The sequence below is a fragment of the Calypte anna genome, chromosome 28, assembly GCF_003957555.1.
Source record: "Calypte anna isolate BGI_N300 chromosome 28, bCalAnn1_v1.p, whole genome shotgun sequence".
Taxonomy (NCBI): Eukaryota; Metazoa; Chordata; class Aves; order Apodiformes; family Trochilidae; genus Calypte; species Calypte anna.
In genome coordinates, this window is record NC_044273.1 from 324510 (window position 1) to 340348 (window position 15839).

General features: G+C 49.7%; 1 protein-coding gene across 1 annotated transcript; it reads right to left on the reverse strand.

The window, feature by feature from the left end:
* Positions 1–1036: 1036 nt before the first annotated feature.
* Positions 1037–15734, reverse strand: LOC103532618 (excitatory amino acid transporter 5). The gene is made up of 11 exons (XM_030466434.1): positions 15558–15734; positions 13249–13328; positions 11120–11332; positions 10406–10448; positions 9327–9552; positions 6577–6676; positions 6136–6369; positions 4543–4737; positions 3444–3578; positions 1294–1393; positions 1037–1171 (listed from the first exon to the last, which is right to left on the reverse strand). The coding sequence occupies exons 1-11, from the start codon at positions 15732–15734 to the stop codon at positions 1037–1039; spliced, it is 1638 nt and encodes a 545-aa protein (XP_030322294.1).
* Positions 15735–15839: the final 105 nt, after the last annotated feature.

Consider the following 15839-nt stretch of genomic DNA (forward strand, 5'->3'; position numbering starts at 1 on the left):
AAATGAAATTACTCTTTCTTCTAAATTAGAAAATATTTTTAAACCCCCGATTCCAGCCTGAAGGATTATGCACAGGAAATTTTTTTAGGAATGTGCAGTTGGAGAGCATTTAAATTACGTTAGTGGGAGCTTAAGCTGCTTCTGTGAGTCTCAACACCATGGCAGTAAAGACAAAGCAAGAGGGAGAAAGGGGGTGAGATATGGTTTCTAGAGGGAAATTAATTCAGTGACATGAATATTGGGTATAAAAGGCTCCTGTGGAGAAGGCTGCCCTGGGAAGCCTGGATTTTAAGGCTGTAACTGGATTTGAACCTAGGGACAGATCCATAGCTGGGAAAATCAACACAGTTGCAAGTTGGGCTGGTCAGTTGGGTTCACTGTAATAAAAGAGCCCCTGAAAACAGGAGCAGAGCTGGTCCTGCCCTCCCTGAACCTCACTGCCCACGCTGGGGAAAAGCCTTCATTCAGCTGTTCTGTCTTGTGTAACAGCTGGGAAATCCAGTTATCTCCAGCTTGGATTCAGAGATCTAGACAAAAATTCACTTAATTTTAGGTTTTAGATGAAAACCTAATAATACAAATAAAGCAATGGTTTTATAAAAAATTAATCTCTTTTATAAAGAGAACAAAACCTTACTGCATGCAGCCTGGGCAGCAGGTTGGGGCTGCCTGAGCTCATGTGGTGCCTTTTTGTCCCATCTCTCCTGCTTTTTTACCTACTTCAGTTCCAGTTTTCTAATACCTCTTGACCTCCCTAACCTTTGGAAAGAACCAGGCTTGAAAAAACATGAGGCATAAAACTTTCCAGGCTGGGCAGCAGATCACAGCCACATCCCTGGTTGCAAGGAGTTGAGTCCCTTCCCCTGCCCATGCTGGTTGGGTGTTTCTTGGAAAGTCCCACAGGCTTAAAGGGATTGAGAGGATTTTTCCACTTTTTGGGCCAAGTAAGGCTTTTGTCTCTCAGAGCATCCATATACGACATCCACAGTGTCTGTAAGCACCAAGATCCCATTCCTGGGAGCAGGAATGCTGTGATCTACACCTGACAGATGTTATAATGAGCTCCAGTTTCCAACAAACTTTCTTCAATAATTTCAATCATGCTGTCTTTGGGATGCAGATGAGAGGTCTCCACAGAAGGGTATTTATCCGTGTTGCTTGCTGGATCTTGCTGCAAAAAAAGAAAAAAAAACAAACAAACCATACAATTTTAATTTCTTAAGCAAGCAGATGCATTGTGCCTGTGCAGTCATTGGATCTCCTGCCTTCCCCATTCTCCCAAGCTGTACATACCATGGGGGGCTTGGGGGCAAAGTCTTTCTCACAGACATGGGCGATGATGCCAGCGGCCAGAGCATCCCCAAGGACGTTGGTCATGGTTCGAAACCGATCCCTAGATGAGAGAGAGCCATGAGGATGCAGTTGCTGGCCAGAGCCAACATGCCTGGGTTTTTTAGGGCTTTGAAACATGTCAGCCTCCATCCCTAACATTGCTACCAATGTGCTAATTGCAGGTGGAGACAAGAGCAGTATTGGTCTTGCAAAAACAGAGAAAATGGTGGGTGTGATGTCTGTGTGAGCCCAGCACCATGAAGGCCACAGGGCTGCTTTGCTCTCCTCGTATTTGTCTCCTCAGTGCTCAGACCTGTGCTGCTTCCCAAACTGATGCAGCCTCATCATTTTTGCTCCATGTGGGAGTGAGCTGCCTTACTGAATCATGAAACTCCTTGAGATGCATCGTGGGGCTTAGAGCAACCTGGTCTGGTGGGAGGTGTCCCTGCCCACACAGGAGCATTGGAACGAGATGAGCTTTAGGGTCCCTTCCAACCAACCCAGCCTGATTCTATGAAAATCTTTTTTTACCCAGGCACAGCACTTCTCTTGTTCATCCTATACTTCTCACAGCAGTGAGTGTGCCCACACAAGGGGGCAGGTGATGGGACTGGGGACCCTGCAAAGATGGGACTCGTCTTCTGATTTTACAAGTTTCACCTGAAAAGTTAAACTTCCTTTTCTGTGAAAGAGAACAAAGCAGCCAGGGCAGGTGATGCTGTTTACTCTCTGCCCAGGGTGTCTGGGAAGGACAAATAAGCAAACTAGCTGCCAGTGATGTACCAGTCAGCATCTGGTTTTTTTCTCCTAGCTCATTTGTTTCATTTTTATCTCAGTACTTTAGCACAACACATTTCACATGCTGTAGATGCTTGACTTCATTTTTTGGGTGACAAATGGAATCAAGCTTCATCTGGTTTCCAGATCAACCTGGTCTTCATCCATCAAAATTAAAACAGTCTGATTGGATGACAGATTTCTGTGGTGTTGGGTGCAGTCCTTGGAGAATGTCATCCTGACTTTTAGAAACTCCAGTGATATTTTAGTTCTAGTGATGTGGGTGTGAGAGAGAAGCTGCTCATTACGTGCAAGCTGCAATTGCTACATCTAAGAACCATCTCACTTTATTCTATGATTGTTCTGATGGTTCGATGTGACATTATTTCTGTCTACTTTCTATTTTTTAATTGTGAAAGCACCCTCATTTCAGAAATAGAAAAACTGGGTGAGCATATATTGTAAATAACACTGGTGGTTTCTGCTTTGTTATTGGTTTCTCAGACTTGAGTTTTGTTCCCTGGAAATCACCTTTTTTTCCCTCCAAACAATTAAAAGTTTCCACTCCTTTTGTTGCTCTCTTGTTGTAGCATTTTTGTGGCTAATTTTAATTTCTCCTTGTGTGATGGGAGGTACCTTTCACCTGACCTTACGAACCTCATCCTCTTCTGGGGATAACGTTCCACAAAAAAACCACTGTACCATCCACTGCTTAGCTTTGACTCTAATGCTGTCCATCCTCCTTTGTTCACAGAGTGATGAAGAGTGACAGCTTGGAGAAGAATATTAAGACTTGAGGCGTATCTAGAAATTGCATTAGCAGCCTTAGGCAGTGATGCTTCATGACAACAAGACTATGCACCCGCTCTCCTCCTTTTCTACCTCTTGCTATGGAGGAAAGTAGCATCCTCTGGATCTCCTAAAAGCATAAATGTATATATTTTTCAGAAAGATAGATTTTGTTACTTATTTGAGAGAAATATGTTTTACAATTGGGTGGGCATTTAAATAAAAGATCAGGGCAAGCTGGTATTTCAAAATGGGGACCTTCGCAGAGTGGCTGTAAAGCACCACGTTTTCCATGTACAGCCCTGAATGAGGCACCAGGCAGTGATGGGCACCTCCCAACAGAAACCTGCCAAGCCAAACCCTCCTTTAGGAGGCTGTTTGCTATAGTTCTGGGGTACTTCAAGCAAATCATTGGAAAATGAACAATCTCACACTTGTTCTATGATCCTTAAATCTCTGTTTGCCTCTCTGAGAGCTGCTTCACCCACAGCACTGGGAATTCTCCCTTGGTTCTCCCCATGCCGTTGTGTCTGGAAGGGACTTACAGAGCCCAGTCCACAGCAACGATGAGGGTGATGTCTTCAGTTGGCAGCCCCACAGAAGTCAGCACAATGACCATGGTCACCAGCCCGGACTGGGGGATCCCAGCTGCCCCGATGCTTGCTGCTGTGGCTGTTATGCTGCAAAGAGAAGGTGGCTGCACAGTTACTGGGGAAGTTTTTTGGGGGGAAAGAAAAAACTTAAGCATGTTTTCATGGTGAGGTTATTTCTGTATGGGAGGATTGGATTGGATCTTTGTCTCCTGCTGCTCTCCTGAACCTCTGCCCATCCACACCATGGCTGGGGGTTTGCAGCAGCTGCTCTTGGCTTTGTGCTTGCACACAACCTCTGTTTCAGTGCAAGTGGTCCCTGCATAAAATTGCTAAATATTTCCAACTATACTTATTTATCTGGATTGGTGCTTTATTTCCCTGCTTGTAAACTGAGGCTGTTCCATTCCTGAAAGGGAGTAAATGACACCTGCACAGCCCCTTCTGTGCTATGGTGATTGATCTGCACTGCAGGTGCTGTCCTCATGCCTTGCTGTTGGGTTTTTCCCTGGCAAGGACAGTGACTGTGCAGCAGGTTTGTGAGTGCACAGCCACTTTTCCCTGCTCCTCAGCTTTCCATCAGGCTTCATTCTGTGCAGAAGCAAGATCTCTGCCAAAGGGGAGATTGCTATGAGAGATTGCTATGATGTCTACAAATATGATAGGCTGAGAGAGTTGGGGCTGTTCAGCCTGGAGAAGAAAAGGCTCTGGGGAGACCTTCAAGCACCTTCCAGTGGATGAAGGGAGCCTACAGGAAAGGTGGGGTTTGGATTTTTGCCAGAGAGGGTAAAGGGGTAAATGTCTTAAACTGAAAGAGGGTTAGGAAAAAGTTCTTCACTGTGAGGGTAGTGAGACACTGGAATAGGCTGCCTGGGGAGGTTGTTGATGCTCCATCCCAAGGCCAGGCTGGATGAAGCCTTGTGCAACCTGGGCTGCTGGAAGGTGTACCTGCCCATGCAGGGGTGTTGGATCTTTATGATCTTTAAGGTCCCTTCCGAACCATTCTGCGATTCTATAGAGAGAAATAATTCAGATGCTGCAAAGAAACATTTACCTTATTGTTATAATTTGTCCCAAATCCAGGTCATACTCATTGACCTGGGCGATGAAGATGGCAGCGACTGCTTCGTACAGAGCTGTGCCATCCATGTTGATGGTGGCACCAACGGGGAGGACAAATCGTGCCACTCGTCTGTCTATCCCATTGTTTTCCAGAAGACACTTCAGGGTGATGGGCAAGGTTGCTGAGCTGCAGAACAAGAAATGGTCAGTAATTGCCTCCATTGTTTCATTGACCTTCATAAACAGGAACCAACCTAACGGGACAGAAATAGAGGTCAGTGCATCAGCAGCATTCCACAGATTGCTTTGCTGTCCTGCTTTAGCTTGCACTGCCTGGGAAAGAGACACAATTAGCCAAGGAGTCAGTTAGCTGCTGGCTGAGGAGAAACCACTTCTGTGTGATAGTTCCAGCTTTGTTGGCCAAAATCAACAAAGCTTTTTTGGCCCCACGTGGGTCCTGCAGCCCCTCAGACATCAGGACTGGGGCCAGGTCCAGCCAGACCCCGTTGGCCTCCTCCCTGCACACAGGAGGAGCATCTGCAGTGCTGAGGTGATGGTTGGACTTAGTGATCTTAAAGATCTTTTCCAAGCAGAATGGTTCTGTGGTTCTGTGACCTTTCTCTCTTGTTTCTGCCTAGCACAAAGATCTGAGCTGCTCTGCAGGAGTCGGGGTAAAGATGTGGAAGAAGACTGAATGGAAGATAGGAACCAAGCATGGAAAAGAAATCAGTGGGATTGTGATAGTTCCTTGGGGCCAGGGGGGGCTTTTTTGCACAGAGCTGGGGAGGTGGAGCTGAGGCTCCCACTGCAAACATCTCTGCAGCTGAAGCCTGGTGAGGCAGAGCCCAGAACCAAAGTGCAGGAGATCAGGTAGTAACAGCAGAGACTTGCACTGGTGGGCACTGGGGGAGGGAAGGACAGTTCCAAGTGGTTTAAATGTGAAGAAACAACATTAGAAGGGCCAGAAAAGCCCTTTGCCTAGTCAAATGCTTTTTTAAGAAAAATGTTTGAATTTGCTTGTCTTCAGAGGGCTGTACTTCCTGATGGAAACCTTCTTCATTGTTATAAAGAAAAATTTTAAAATTAAAACAGATTAAAATGATGTAAAATTATAAAATCTTATCAAAGTAGACAAAGCTTTTCTTTGAAAGAATTTGGGATATGTGGGATTTGATTTAAGATTTTCAGTTAAGTGTTCAGAAAGACTTTTGATGTTTTCAAATGAAACCCAGGATCATAACCCTGTGCTGTTTATAAAGCACCTACAACAGTCTTGTTTTGAATCCTTTGGAAGCAAACAGACTGCAGCAGTTAAAAGAAGCACACAGAAGCCCAAACATTGCTGCTTCACTCTGGGAAAATCCCAGGAGATGGAGATCAGGAGAGCCAGGGATGCTCTCCCAGCTGAGGCCCAGGGCAGTACCCAGCATCCCACTTCCTACTAAAACTGGAAGTGATCTCCTTTCAAATAGTGCTGGAATATAAGTTTTCTTTGGCTGAATTGTACTTTTTCTAGCTGTGCACACAGCCACATTTCCCTTGAAGGCACCAGTTGCCTTCTGAGCTGTTTCAGTGCATTTCATACCTGGAAGATGTAGCCAAGGCAATCAGCAAGGCTTGCAGTATTCCCTGGATGAAAGCAAAGGGGTTTTTCCTGGTGATGAGCACAAAAAGCAGAGGTAAGAGGACAAGTCCATGGATGGCAAGCCCTGATACCACTGTAATGGCATAGAGCCCCAGCTTCTGCCCGATAACCGCTGGATCTTCCATCTCCAGGATCTTTCCAGCAATGAGAAACACAATGCCAAAGGGGAAGTACCTGCAAAGAATCAGCAGAAAAATTATTTATGAGGATGCAGCAATCATTGCAGCACTGCAGGACACTCACGACAGGGTTTGTCCTGTGTGGGACAGCCACACAAAAATAAACCCAGCCTTCAGAGCAGATACTTGCAGATGTGTGGCTGGCATTGCCACGAGAGAGCAGGTAAGAAAAATAACTGAATCAATCAAAAAACAGATTTACCAAACTGCCATCGAGACAATTTTCATGACTGCTTCATTCAGACACTGGCACACGTTAACCAGTGGAGCTCCTCGCTCACCCATTTTTCCCAGGAGAAGTCCTGAAACCAAGCACAGGGTTTGTGTTACTCATCAGCACCTCGAGGGGCACCTGAGGCCACAGGGTGGGTTTCACTGGACAGCCTTAGGCTTTCCACATGCTCTTACAGGTGACAGTAATTCTCTGCTCCGAGCAATTACAAATATCTATCCTTAGAAAAAGCCCACCAAGCCCAAAGCCAGGATTTGGACTGCACAGATACCTGATAAACTCTTAACTGCTGCTCAGTACTGGAAGATTCTTGGGGTGGATAAGCTGTCTTTCTGCTCTTACAATAATAATGAAGCTCCATAAATGAAATTGGGTTTGTTTGGTTGATTTTAGCTGAATTTAAGCTAAATTTAAACTGAAGCACTGTAAAACTGGCTGCTTTATCTCAGAAAAGAAGAATGTAGCCAGGATCTGGCCTTGTCATCTAGAGACCGTTGACAGGTAGTTGGATCTCTGGGCTTGCACAGAAGAGAGATGAACTGTGGTCATCTTTGCCAGGACTTTTAGAAATTAGATGAGCCTTGACATGCTTAAATCTCAGCTTCATGGATATTAATCCAAGATTTGGTGGCCACGACAGCTGCTTTGACAGAAATAAATTTCTCTTGAGGTCCTACAGACAGATGATACGGAAAAGATTCCCCAGCTTCCTTCAGGCAACTTTAAATCTCTGCCCTTTTCTGGATATCAAAGGCAATGGAGACACCTGGAGATGCTCAGTGTCAGTGATCTCTGGAACTGTGGTGTCTGTGCAGGGTTTCATCCCCAGCAGAGCCACTCTGGGTAGTCAGCAGGTGCTGCATGGATGCCTTGGTCTTGAGTCCCACAAAGTCCCTCATTTTGGTATTGGACACAACCCCTTTGCTGAGATCCCAACCATCTCCCACCACCCCTGCCTGCCTGGATGGAAGGAGGAGCTGATCCCCTTTCCCAGGCATGGGGCAGAGCATTCCCTGTCCCCATCCTGTCCTCTGCCAGTCCAGTCCCATTCCTTCAGCCCCTCCTCAGGGGTCATGCTCCCTGTGGGTGGTGAATGTGCCCCTGGGGCAGGTGATGTGCTCAGTCTGTGCCTCCCTGGAACTCCCACCCACCCTCTGCAATGCCAGCTGGGTGCCCAGGATGGGTGCAGGTGACCTCCCAGCATGTCCTGGCTCTGTGCTGATCCTCACACCCACGCTGGCAGGGTAGGGGGTGGTAATCTCAGAGGAGAAAAGCAGCTTCTCCTCCCTGGTTTGGCTGGGCTGGAGGGGAGGAGGTTTCCTGGGGGCAGCAGCTCAGTGTGTTCCCTGAGCATCTGCCCCGAGGGTGGTGGTGGCCACTGGACAGGGCTGTGCTATAGACATCTCCTTGATCTGTGAGGGTCTCAGGGTGGCTCTGTCTCTGCCCCATCTCCCTCAGACACTCCCTGTGTTGTAGTCTCCAAAACTTCTTGCACTCCCCTGGCTCTGGCAGCAGCTCCAGGGCTGTCCTGGCTACACCACCTCCACCCCCCAAATCCTCTAATTGGCTTTTCGGTTCCTTGTACACTAAAATCAAGCTTCTTTTCCTCATCTCTTAATCTGCACATAATCCAGCCCCCATTCTCATCACCTCCTACTCTTTTCTCTCCCATTTGATCTCTCCCTCCCTTTCTCACCTGGCCTTGCACCCTGGGTCCTTCTGCCTCCCACTTGGGGTCAGCTCTGAGTTCCTCCTTCCCATTACAAGCAGTAAGGGGGTGATAGGTGATAGGAAAAAGGGTGATGGTTTGAAACTAAAATAAGGGACATTCAGAGCAGATCAAAGGAAGACATTTTTTACAATGAGGGTGGTGAAACACTGGCCCAGGTTGCCCAGAGGGGTGGTAGATAATCCCATCCCTGGAAACATTCCACATCAGCTTGGATGGGGCTCTGAGTGACCTAATCTGATTGAAGATGTCCCTGCTCACTGCAGGGGTTTGGACAAGATGCCCTCTAAAGGTGTCCTCCAACCCAAAGCATTCTGTGAGTCTGTGACTTTCTCACCTTTAAACCTCCTTCCTCTGCATCTCTTGTCCATGTGCTCTCCATCCAATTTCTGCTGCTTCTTTCTGCCTGAAACTGCTGCCAGGCACCTTGTCCCTGTGGGTTTGCTCCTGTTGAGCACAGGAAGCTTTCTCACCCTCCTCAGAAAGTTCTGTTATAAATTTCCATCCATTTTGTCTCAGTCCTTAAGCCTGACCCAGTGTTCACCCACTGCCTGCTCAGGGAGTTTGAACACTGAGGGCCTGAGGGGTTTGGACCATTTGTAACGAGCTGTGACCCAGGTAGTCTAGACAAAAGCAAAAACTGACGCAGTAGAATTCACAAAAAGGACCCTTCAGCTTATGGGATGATTTGAAAACCCTCAGGACCAGTGATTTGGCTCAGTGCCTGACACCTTCTCTGAACTCTGCTATGGGTGGTACCGATGAGGGGGGGAGGGACAAACTCTGTGGAGTGCTAAAATCACTAAAAATCACTAAAAATAACTTCATTCCTCTGAGCATCCCTACCTCCTGGTACAGCACAGTGGCCACAGCAGTGATTACCCTGGGCTGGCATCACCATCACACAGCTGGGCCAGGAGTGCCCTGGTCTCTGTGAGCTGGTACCAATCCTTGCCCTGAGCAGGCACCAATCATTGCCCTGAGCTGGTACCTATTGTTGCTGAGAAGATGACAATTCCCAAGACGTTCATCTCGTTGCTGCTGCCAGGAAGGGTCCTGTAGGTCATCTCAGGTGCTGGTGTCAGCTCCAGGAACACAGGTCGATGAATTTCAGGGTTTTCATCATCAGGTGCAAAGTAAATAAAACTGAAAGCTTTCCCTGGGATCTTTGGAAAGCCTTTGGGAGACTTCACCACTGGGACAATAACCGTTCGGTACTGGAACAAAAGCAAAGCAGTGAGGTCAGTGTCCTGCTGGCAAGGGGCTCCATCCTGCCCTCAACACAGAGGCAAAGCCATCACTGAGCTTGATCCACTCCCCCCGTGGTTCCCAGCCCATGGCACTCAGTGCCACATTCAATCTCCTCTTAAAAACCTCCAGGGATGGAGAATCCACCCCCTCCCTGGGCAGCCCATCCCAATGCCTGAGCACCCCCTCTGCAAAGAATCTTTTCCCAATATCCAACCTAACCCTCCCCTGGCAGAGCTTCAGCCCCTGCCCTCTTGTCTGACTGATGGAGCAGAGCCCAACCCCCCCCAGCTCCAACCTCCTTTCAGGGAGTTGTAGAGAGTGATGAGGTCTCCCCTGAGCCTCCTCTTCTCCAGCCTCAACACCCCCAGCTCCCTCAGCCCTTCCTCACAGGAATTCTGCTGGATCCCTTCACAGCCTCCTTGCTCTTCTCTGGACCTGCTCCAGCACCTCAATCTCCTTCCTGAGCTGAGGGGCCCAGAACTGGACACAAGAACTCTCAGCCCAGACCTCTCTGTCTCCAGCCCCCCCCCAATCCCAGGGGCTGAGAAGCCACCAGAAGCAGAGCAGGGGCTGAGATGTTGTAGAGGAACCCACCCAGGCAGGAAGGAGTGACCCCGGGAGGTTGTGCCCCCAACCAGCACCCTCCCACCTTTGGGTGCCCACCCTGGGGTGAGCAGGGAGCAGGCAGGATGGGGAGGGGGGCAGAGGGGAGGGAAGGGGTTGATGTCCAGGCCATGGATGGGAAAGAGCACCCAGAGAGGGAGAGCTGGAGATGGGCACCAACCTGGGTGCCCGGAGAGGTGGAGCTGGGGAACTCACCTGCTGGAAGGAAGCTTCAATGAGGTTGGAAGGAAACATGTTTCTGGAAGAGAGCAATGGTGCAGGGGTTAAAGCATGTCAGGAGAATATAGGAAACCACCTGGGAAGCACCTCTGGTGAGGAAGAGGTCAAGAGGGGGACTGTGACAGCCAACACCAGGTTGATGTCCTCTGTGCAAGCTGAGGGTGACACCAGGCTGGCAGGGAAGGCATCTGCCACCTCCAGCTCCCTGCTCAGAGGACTGCAGGGACTGCAGAGCTGGACTGCAGAGCTGGAGCAGGATGCTTGGAGCCTCGTCCAGGCAATCAAACAACCTCCAGAAATGGACATTATCCCCCAGCCCTTGGGTCCCTGCTGCACCCCCTCCCCAGTTAACCCTCCCTTTAATCCCGCTCTGCCCCAGTTCCTGCTCATTTTCACCTTGCAAAGTCCCAGGAGCTGCAGGGGGAGAACCGTGGAGCTTTGCAGGGAGTTTAAATTTTCCTCTGCTCTCTGCTGCTGCACCCCAGGTGGATCTGGGAGGAGAGCAAGAGGATGGCCAGAGCACATGGGTGGGGGAAATGAACCCCCCTTGCTGGGCTCAAGGGGCCCTGGTGGCTGCTCAGCCTGGCCAACATTTTGCCCATTTCCCTTGAGATATTACCCAAGAGAATGGGCATGTCTTCCCTGTGAAAGGGCATCAAACTTGACTTCTCCTGAAATCCTGGGACTTACCGGATTAAATCCAGCAAAGCATCAGCAGAGCTCATCACCACTTTCCCCACGGAGTAGTCATCCTTCTGGGCAGCTGCTCCAGGGTGGATGATGACCACGAGGATGATCCCAACGGTCACTGCCAAGAAGGTTGTCCAAAGGTAGTAGGTGATGGTGATTAACCCCATCTTTCCACAGGCCTTGGAGTCCATGGTGGCCAGCCCGGACATGAGGCTGAAGCAGAAAAGATGATTATGGTCAGCATCTGCTCCCAAAGCTGCCTAAGATGCATCTGATGGGCAAAATCTCCAAGGTGGGAGAGAATTTTCCAAAGATACCTTTTTAACCAGTGCTGAAGGGCATCACCAAGCTCATGCATATTCCTCTGCCTGCAGGATCTCACTCCCAGGCTGAGCTGCAAAAGGCAGGAGCCACCTTTCTGAGTCCCTGTTCAAGGTCTGGCCATGCTCTCTGTTTTCTCCAAGGGATAAGAAGTAAATATTTGTCACGTATTTTTATGGTGACTAACACTTCTCTTTTGTGTGTGCTCTCCTGTTCTCTTAAACCTTCTACACCCTACCCTGCTGCCAGGAGTCACTGGGGACAGCAAGGAAGGAACTGATAACGTTTATACAACTCTGGTGGGGATGAATGGCACCCCCAAGGAGAGAGCTGCTGGTTCAGATTTCATGTACACGTAAGGTTCCTTAAGAAGTAGCCCATAAGCTACTTCTAAACAAAACTGGACTAAAAATAGAGAGGGTATTACAGGAGAGAGCTGGTCGGTGGCAGTGCTGCCACTGGGGGCAAACAGGAGTGTTCGGGGGCTGCAGGGTGTAGGCTCCCCTGTGCCTGTAGACCCCCCACTGAGCTGCTGGCTCCTGGTTTTCACTGCTCCAGATCCCCTAGGGCTCTGCAGAGCTCTGGCCAAGCCTGGTGGCAGCGTCCAGCAGTGTCCTGATGACCCCCAGGTGGGACAGAATGGAAAGAGAGGCTGTGAAGGTGAATGCCACCCCTGGGGACACACAAGGGACGGGTGGTTGAGGTGGTGGCCAGCCCACAGATTGCCTCCAGCAGCCAGGTGTCCAGCAGGACAAAGATTCCTGGGAAACTCAAGAGAGGCCACCAAGGCAATGCAGGAGTGAGTGATGTTTTCCAATGTGAGGCTTGGGGAGCTCCAGAGCTGACCCAAACCTGAACAAATCCATCCCCAGAGCACACCTGGTCCCCTCTGGGATGGTGCACAGATGGAAGATGCCACTTCACTGTCATTCAATAAAGAAATAAGAAAAAAACCTGGTTCAATTCAATGTGCAAGAAAAATTCTGGGAGCCCTGTGCAGACCTCATGACCAGGAGAGTCTGGGATGCCCCAGCATCATTGAGGAGGGCTGAGAGCACCTCAAGAGCAAAATAAAACCCAGGTGGTGTATCAGGGAAGGAGGGTGAGTGAGATACTGGAAGGGTAAAGAAAGCAGCTCTACAAGAGCTGATACTGAAAAGGCCAACTGTGGCCACACTGCTCCCAAAACCCAGCCAAAGGCAAATGGGACAGCAAGAAAACTCTGAAAAACAATAGAGAAATTACATGGCCTCAAAGGAACGAAGAACTAACTGCTTGGGTATTTCTAATGAGCATGTGCCAGCAATTGTTTAAAATAAATAAATCTGTGTCAGGTTTTCAAGACCTTGCTTAGACTGGAGTGTGATTCTCTGGGCTCTGTTTCTTATTTCTAGATCAGGCTGAGCTGATAAAAGTGGGAGCTGCAAACATGGACACAACATTGACAGACATTTACAGTTTCTACCTGAACTTTCTTAAAACCCTCTAAATAAGGAAATCTGCTTTGAATTTAAACAGCTGCTCATCATCATCCTCCCCTGGATGGTCCTGGCATCACCAGATGTCTGGACCCAAAAAGAAGGGAAAGACACCAGCAGTGCAGGTACCTGACCTGGGTGCAGGTGTCTACCAAATCCAGATGAAGATTTGACCCAGACCATTGCTGGGAAATCATGGGATCAGATGGATACCAAGCAAGAGAATGCTCCTGGTTGCTTGGGGCTGGGGTAATTTTCCAGGCAGTTTTGAGGTGATCACCTCAGCGTGATGGAGAGATGATATTTCAGAAACAGAAGACAGTGTCTTACCTGGAAGTGATCAAGGGCAGGATCAGCATCTTCAACATCCTCATGAGGAGCTCCCCAGGAAAGGAAAAATACTGCTTTGCCTGCACATAAGGCAGAGCCATTGTGTTAGGTGAGAGCTGAGAAGTGGCTGCTGATCATGAGTTAAGGGCTTAAACATGATAAATTTGCTTTTTTCTCAACAAGCCCCAGCTCTGATCTTGGTTTGGAGCTGGCAGCCATCCCCTGCAGCACTCAGAGGGTCCTGTCCCTCACCAGGAGCTGAGGCAGGGATGGGAAATCCTGTCCACAAGGGAAAATTGGCTGTGAACCAGAGAGGGGTGTGTGAGGTTGGTTCCCTCCCAAGAACTTCCTTTGGGAAGTTCCCACAGCCCCACTCCTGGCTTCTCCTGAATGTTGTTACACTCATTATTGGGGAGCAGAGTCTCAGCTGCATGTGCTGAAGTTCTCCAGAGCTGTTGGGTGCAGGCTGGTGCCAGCAGCAGGAAGTGGGAACACCTCATGGCTGCAAAGGGCAAAGCTGAGCTCAGGGAGTGCCCAGGCCTCCAGCCTCTTGGTGGTGCAGCCTCATGTGCACTGAAGGAAGTTTTCACCCCATGTCATCCATCCATCCATCCATCCACCCCTTACACTCCTCACATGGGCTTGGGGAAGGACTGCCCTGAGAGAGACTCCCAAAGCCCAGATCCCACAGTCAGGACCAAGGGAGTGAGGAGTCTGAAAGTGTCCCTCCATCCACCTCCATCCCTTCATCCATCACCCTTCTCCCTCCAACCCATCCCTACCTCCACCCAACATCCATCCCTCATCTATTTCTCCATCCACCATACTCTGGGCTGCTGAGTTCCATCCATGCCCCCAACCATCCACCCATGCCTCCATCCATCCATCCATCCATCCATCCATCCACCTTCCCTCAGTCTTTCACTGTTGCTGCTGTAGAGGTGGAAGGAATGAACCTGAGATGGTCTCAAGCCAAGCAGGTACTTTTGGTTACTCTGAAGTAACCAACACCACCAACGTCTAAGGGATGCCAAGGCATACCATTAAAATAAGTTCTCCACACCACTGTCTCTGTGCTCACTCACCCATGTGCCCTAAACTCAGCCCATTTCCCCATGGGGAGTGCAGCTGTGATGGGTCCAGCTGGGTGTAAGGAGTAATAAGAAATCTGAGCATTTTTTGTCAGTGGGTTTCTCAGCTCTGGGACACTTCCCAGCTGCTTCTTCAGCCCCTCTTCTGCAGCAGGGATTTCAGGACAAAAATCTCTAACGGGGAGAAGTGGCTCCTGGGGACCACATGAAAGGCTGTGGGAAGAGGGCAGGGTGGGACTGAGGCCCAGGATGGATGAACTGGGGCAGGAGCCCCCAGCTCTGTGGCCTCCAGCCTGGGGTGGGAGGCTGCCAGGAGCTCACGGGCACAGGGCACGGGGAGATTGAGCTCATTTTTAATTAATTAATGAGATCATCCCCGCAGCAGGGGGTGATGCTGAGGGGGGTAATTGAAATGACATCCCAGGGATGACTTTGTGACATCCTTTTGGGTGACACCGGGGTGTTCCAGCTGAGCTCTCCCCGGGGCTGTGTTCCCCATCCTGGGCTCAGTCAGCACTGCCAAAGATCAAGGGCTGAGCCACAGCCAAGATGTCCCCACAGCCACGTGGGTTCCCATGTGGTGACATTTCACAGTGCAGTGCTCCTAGGGAGTGCTGAGCCAAGACACCTCTTAGGTGCGTTTTCTCCACTGTGTTGGTCTCCAAGGGTCCTCAGAGGAAAGTGACCTCTGGAAACTCCTCCATCCCCCCATTAACCCCATATTTGTTTGCTGGGCCTTCTCCAGAGAGTGGAAACTCTCATTGCGTGCAGCTGGGGACAGTGACAGGAAGAGCTCATTCATCCCTCAGCCCTCAGTGCTGCTGGCTGTGTTGGGAGCAGAAGTTACTCAGAATGCAGCAGCCAAGCATCCATTGCCCCTCTCCCATCCCCATCCCATCTGGAGGCTCCTTCAGCCCTATGCAGTCCATCCTGGAGCCCCTCACTCCCACTGGTGAGAGGCAAGATTTGTCCTGCAGCTTTGGCATTTGTTAGCAGCTTTTTGGTTTAAAAAAAAAAAAAAAAAAAAAAAAAAAGACAGAAAAAGCTATAAGGAGAAACCTGCCCTGAGAGGAGGTTTTTTTGGGCCAGGAACCTTTCCTTTGGAATCTTTGCCCATCTGGGCCCCTAAGGCGTGGTACCTTGCCAGCACCAGAGCTGGATGCCCCGACTGCCCCTTTCCATCCCCTTCACTCCCATCCCCATCCCAGCCAGGCTTACCAGATCCGTCAGCTCCAGTGCCCGCAGCAGGAATCCCAGGATGCACCCAGTAGCAACTGACAGCATCGACATGGACAAGAGGCCATTTTTCTCCCAGAAAGCCTGCACCCATTTCCAGAAATGCAGAAAGGTGCTGGACAGCAGGCTCAGCATGGCTCTCCTGACCTGCTCCCACATGATGGTCCCTTGTGCCCAGGAGATGTTCCTCGCTGCAGCTCCCAGCCCTCCTCATCACCCTGGGGCTAACAGGCCCTGCCCTTTGCCAGAGCTGAGTTGCTGGGA

Coding starts and splice junctions, on each gene's coding strand:
- LOC103532618 (XM_030466434.1), bottom strand. CDS start 15,734: ATGTGGGAGCAGGTCAGGAGAGCCATGCTGAGCCTGCTGTCCAGCACC. Junction 13,329..15,557: donor CACTGGAGCTGACGGATCTG/GTAAGCCTGGCT, acceptor CCTTATGTGCAG/GCAAAGCAGTATTTTTCCTT. Junction 6,370..6,576: donor ATTGTCTCGATGGCAGTTTG/GTAAATCTGTTT, acceptor GATTCTTTGCAG/GTACTTCCCCTTTGGCATTG.